Below are 6000 nucleotides of genomic sequence, written 5' to 3'. Positions count from 1 at the left end.
CTTGCCAGACACTGAAATACGGAGCCTGTAATGTATCACTGGGAACTGAGGCACAGTCCCAAATCGATCCTTAAGCACAATGCCCTATGCCCTTGTGGTGGAAGTTTGATCATATTACTTATACCAATCAAATCCTCTCAGATCTCTTCAAGTGCATAGGGTGTAGGGCTTAGGGTTCATTTGGGATTGGCCTTCAGTTATTTCCACAACCACTAAAAAGATATCAGAAAGGCATACATACAGTGACGAAAGTTATGACTTTAATACCAAATAAAACATACAAGACTTTACTAAAAGCAGCTTATTGACATTTTGAAACAAAGAAAGCAACAACACAAACACAAAGCATTATTATCAGTAATAATACTCCTCTGTAGTTACCATTTTAGCAATACATTGTCAATATTCTACAGTCCCTATGTCTTAGTGGTAAATATGCGTTTGTTTGTCTATATTCTCCTGACCACTTCATCATCCAACACTTTTATCTTCATACAGTTCAGATAGACAGAATAAAGACAAAAGATATGATGAATATAACAAAATGATGAAGTGCCTCAGACAACTGATTGCCATAAACAACTGGTTGAGATGAGTGTAGGCCTACACCCTATAAACATGCATGGTACCACATACACCTAAAAAGTACACTTATTCTAAAGGCCTGGTGTTGCCATGCCAATAAAAAATAACTTCCCAAGACACTTATGTTATGTTATGCATGTTATTATGAATTAACAACTATTTTGAATATAATGCTGCTGCTTCGCGTGCATCTATGTATGTGTTAATTATCCTGATCATATTGGCACACATTTAATAAAAGGTGTCTGTCCATTGAACCTATTTACAGATCTACTACGCTATAGCACAACTAATAGGTTACATCCAAATTGAAAGTGTTTTTTCCCTTTAACTTAAATGTGTAAAGTGTAAATCGTATTTTATTTCACAAAATCCCTCAGATAAGACAAACCCTCACATAAGACATGGACATGAGTTCTGGGACAATAGGCTAGCTGTTGTTGGCTTTGCCCTATACATGCCATAGTAACGCATGCCTGGCTTATCTAAACTCATAAAATGAAATCTTATCTTTAAATAATTAAACCACTGCAATATCAATAGTGATATGTTAGCAAAGAAAATAAAGTGTCTGTTGTACAAATTAGCAAACTAAATGGTACAATATTCCATAGGAGGAAGCTCAGAGAGACAACTGTCTAGTCCAGGCGTTGTTTGTAGTGGGTAAAAGTAAGTGTCCGGCCATTGTGGGTGTGGGGTTGGTTGCCATAGGGGGGGCACATCACTACTCCACTCAGCGCAAGGTATTAGTGGGCATGCAGTCACACAGGGCTCGCCTCTCTGCCCTCAACACCAGAGTCTCAGTCTAGGAGGAAACAAAAGCAATGCCATGTTAGGGAGTACTAGGCGGAGTAAACTTTTTAAACTAGGCTAAGACTTGTAGAGGCCAGCAGCAGGCCAGGGTATACAGTGCCTTGCAAAAGTATTCGGCCCCCTTGAACTTTGCGATCTTTTGCCACATTTCAGGCTTCAAACATAAAGATATAAAACTGTATTTTTTTGTGAAGAATCAACAACAAGTAGGACACAATCATGAAGTGGAATGACATTTATTGGATATTTCAAACTTTTTTAACAAATCAAAAACTGAAAAATTGGGCGTGCAAAATTATTCAGCCCCTTTACTTTCAGTGCAGCAAACTCTCTCCAGAAGTTCAGTGAGGATCTCTGAATGATCCAATGTTGACCTAAATGACTAATGATGATAAATACAATCCACCTGTGTGTAATCAAGTCTCCGTATAAATGCACCTGCACTGTGATAGTCTCAGAGGTCCGTTAAAAGCGCAGAGAGCATCATGAAGAACAAGGAACACACCAGGCAGGTCCGAGATATTGTTGTGAAGAAGTTTAAAGCCGGATTTGGATAGAAAAAGATTTCCCAAGCTTTAAACATCCCAAGGAGCACTGTGCAAGCGATAATATTGAAATGGAAGGAGTATCAGACCACTGCAAATCTACCAAGACCTGGCCGTCCCTCTAAACTTTCAGCTCATACAAGGAGAAGACTGATCAGAGATGCAGCCAAGAGGCCCATGATCACTCTGGATGAACTGCAGAGATCTACAGCTGAGGTGGGAGACTCTGTCCATAGGACAACAATCAGTCGTATATTGCACAAATCTGGCCTTTATGGAAGAGTGGCAAGAAGAAAGCCTTTTCTTAAAGATATCCATAAAAAGTGTTGTTTAAAGTTTGCCACAAGCCACCTGGGAGACACACCAAACATGTGGAAGAAGGTGCTCTGGTCAGATGAAACCAAAATTGAACTTTTTTGGCAACAATGCAAAACGTTATGTTTGGCGTAAAAGCAACACAGCTGAACACACCATCCCCACTGTCAAACATGGTGGTGGCAGCATCATGGTTTGGGGCTGCTTTTCTTCAGCAGGGACAGGGAAGATGGTTAAAATTGATGGGAAGATGGATGGAGCCAAATACAGGACCATTCTGGAAGAAAACCTGATGGAGTCTGCAAAAGACCTGAGACTGGGACGGAGATTTGTCTTCCAACAAGACAATGATCCAAAACATAAAGCAAAATCTACAATGGAATGGTTCAAAAATAAACATATCCAGGTGTTAGAATGGCCAAGTCAAAGTCCAGACCTGAATCCAATCGAGAATCTGTGGAAAGAACTGAAAACTGCTGTTCACAAATGCTCTCCATCCAACCTCACTGAGCTTGAGCTGTTTTGCAAGGAGGAATGGGAAAAAAAATCAGTCTCTCGATGTGCAAAACTGATAGAGACATACCACAAGCGACTTACAGCTGTAATCGCAGCAAAAGGTGGCGCTACAAAGTATTAACTTAAGGGGACTGAATAATTTTGCACGCCCAATTTTTCAGTTTTTGATTTGTTAAAAAAGTTTGAAATATCAAATAAATGTCGTTCCACTTCATGATTGTGTCCCACTTGTTGTTGATTCTTCACAAAAAAATACAGTTTTATATCTTTATGTTTGAAGCCTGAAATGTGGCAAAAGGTCGCAAAGTTCAAGGGGGCCGAATACTTTCGCAAGGCACTGTAGATGTGGTAAAAAGGTCCATCGAACTCGACCAAAACATTGTAATTGCCATGGCAACATGTGGGGGAAAGGGCCGTGGAGGAAAGATCCCAAATCTCCGTATTTCAACACAGAAAAAATAGCTTACATTTAGGCTATTGTTTATGTGTGTATTTCACCAGAGGCGCAACATTCACTGGGGACAAAGGGGAGATGTCCCCCCAACATTCTAAAATTGCATTTTTTGTACTGGTTTTATCATTGGATTGTGATACAAAACGAGGTAAGGGTGTGCTTTAGGACCATGTGGACGTCTCCGAGTGGTCAGGTAGGCTGTTTGGAGTGTTTAGTTGACTGGATAAAAAAATGTATATGTCCCCCCCACTTCTCAAACCAAAGTTGCGCCCCCTGTATTTCACAATATGTTGAGGTAGAAACCGGAGTATAATGCTTGTATGGATGTCAACCCCAACAAATGTTCATGTCATCTTAACCAATCAACTGTATTACAGTTAAAAATGACTGGACTACCACCACAGATTTCTGTACGCTAGCTATGCTAACCAGATTATACGAACAGGAGTTAGCATTTAGCAGTCACTTCTTCTAAACCTGAAAAGGGACAACTTCTAAATGTTATGCAGCGACAACTTCCAAATATATCCAAATCGAACTTAAGTAACCACATTGTGGGTCTGTTACAATACATAAATCATGATGGATTTGACAAATGTCCACTTAGTTAGATCAAATTTGTCAAATGTGTGCTAATCTGGTCAATGGAAGGGTCTGCGTTCCATTGACCCCTTTACTGCGTCTATAGGGAGCAACTCAGTACTATCCCAGCCATAACCAGTGCTTGAAGTGATGCTGGTACTCATTTTAGGTGCTGGTACTCATTTTAGGTGCTGGTACACAGTGGGGTAGTGGGGGCATTGCGTATACTCACATTTTAATAATATTAATCTGTCAGCAAGTGTACACAACTCTCAACCAGAAGCATCTCACAGAAAAACGACATCGGTAGCTCGTAGCTGATAGGAAAGGCATTTCAACTTATACCAGTAAATGCGAATTAACCACATAAGAAGACCATTTTGAGGTCTGGGAAAAATAAAACAGAAATATTCTGGGAGGGTTTAGTTGCCCATTAATTCAATTGTGCACCTAGCATGAGACCTTTTGGCTAACAGTGTTGCTGTACTATACAATGTAGACCTACAGTGTACGTGATGGCAGAGTTTGAAAAACAAATGCACTTCCGATTCATCATCATATCATTCTACCAGGTAGACCTACTTTGCAGTCTACATTTAATTGGGAAGGTTTTGTGAAAGCCTTTAGAAATGTTCAAACACCGCATGATGACTGAATTGCACATCGCAAAGATTCAAATAAGACTTCGGACCAAACTTTTGCAGTACCTGCTTTTCTTACCCATTGTTGCCTTAAAGCATCGTTGTTTTTCTATTTAAAAAAAAAAGTGTGATTGAGAGTGAAAACCTGAAAAAAACTATAGGAAAACGTATACTTTTTCACACATTTCCTTCGCCAGGCGGGCTGTTTTTTGTGTGTGTCAAATTAGAGTATACCCACTTCTCCAGGCACCACTATACCACTGCTGGTACTTATCATATATTAAAGGCAATACAATATTCTTTAACAGGTGCCAGTTCTCAATCAATAGAAAATCAAAGGTGGACAACTACGGCCCACTTCAAGCATTAAGCGTAACGATGTGTAAATACAATAGTTAGTAAATTGATGTAGTTCTGTCCATGAGCTGTTCTTCTCTAGTAATGTTCTTTATTATGTCATATTTCATGTTTTGTGTGGACCCCAGGAAGAGTAACTGCTGCTTACGCAACAGCTAATGGGGATCCTAATAAAATGACAGGCTGTAACATAAAGTGGAACTAGAAAGAAAGGGATCGCAACTGTTACCCGGGCATCAAGGTTGAAAGCAGTCTTCTTAAGGTCTTGTAGTGCCCTCTGCATGAATTCAAATGCATGACAGTCCACACAGGGACGACCTGCAAGACAACGTGACAAAATATAAAAACGGTGTTCATTATGATTCATTATAGGCATTAGTGAAAACAAAAACAATATTTTAAGACGTTTATATTTACAATCAATACCTATCTGCTGATACACTTCCTCAATTGCTGTTGTCAATTGGTATAACCTATCGATTAGGCAATCAATCATAATTGATTGTGTTTGGGCCTAGAATTTAAAAAAAATATTTATACACCTAGACAATACTCATCCACACTACAGTAACAGCCGCTCATTGTGTATAATCGCAAATGCAACAAAGACAATATATTAAATAAAACCACTTACTTTCAGCAGGGATTACCGTCCCTGCCTCCTGCTCAGCATCACTTGGCCTAAAACACAAGAGCTGCACCGCTAATAGCAGCATCGCCGCTTGCAAATAGCCGCTCGATACCATACTGATGCTCGGTGCAAGATGTCAAGAGAAAGACCTGGAAAATGGAGATGGCGAATTTTAGCATATGATTCCTTATGATATATAATTACGTTTATAAACGAAGCATTGATAGGATATATGAAAACGATTGTAGGCTACGTTTCCACGACTAAAGAAAGCAACACCAGCATCCATAAGAACATCACAGATGCGGAGATCACGTTTTAAATGGGCCAATCTTTTTTTCATAAAGAAAAATATCGGAAATATAACTAAGAACAGTATAACATTTAATGTAGGCCTACTCACTGTGGGTGATATTTTAAAGAAAATAAAAACAATGTAGCCTGCCGAAAGACGCCCACCTCAAGACGATTCTGTTGAATATTAATTCAAAGGGCAGAAGGCGCATGCGTATAAAACCCTTTGAGGGTAGTCACTAGTTACCACAGCCACAAAACCAAAAT

General features: G+C 39.5%; 1 protein-coding gene across 2 annotated transcripts; it reads right to left on the bottom strand.

The window, feature by feature from the left end:
* Positions 1-238: 238 nt before the first annotated feature.
* On the bottom strand, positions 239-5973 carry c21h4orf48 (chromosome 21 C4orf48 homolog). Of its 2 annotated transcripts, none has more exons than XM_021577861.2 (4): positions 5843-5973; positions 5443-5588; positions 5038-5126; positions 239-1390 (listed from the first exon to the last, which is right to left on the bottom strand). In XM_021577861.2, exons 2-4 carry the CDS (start codon positions 5552-5554, stop codon positions 1319-1321), a joined length of 273 nt encoding a protein of 90 aa, XP_021433536.1. In that variant the 5' UTR covers positions 5555-5588; positions 5843-5973; the 3' UTR covers positions 239-1318. The 2 variants fall into 2 exon arrangements, with proteins under 2 accessions (XP_021433536.1, XP_036813789.1); XM_036957894.1 differs by having other exon boundaries at positions 5899-5917.
* Between the last annotated feature and the right edge of the window lie 27 nt (positions 5974-6000).

This window comes from Oncorhynchus mykiss, chromosome 21 (genome assembly GCF_013265735.2).
Source record: "Oncorhynchus mykiss isolate Arlee chromosome 21, USDA_OmykA_1.1, whole genome shotgun sequence".
Classification (NCBI taxonomy): Eukaryota; Metazoa; Chordata; class Actinopteri; order Salmoniformes; family Salmonidae; genus Oncorhynchus; species Oncorhynchus mykiss.
The sequence above is the reverse complement of the archived record's forward strand: the minus strand, read 5'-3'. Positions and strand labels throughout refer to the sequence as shown.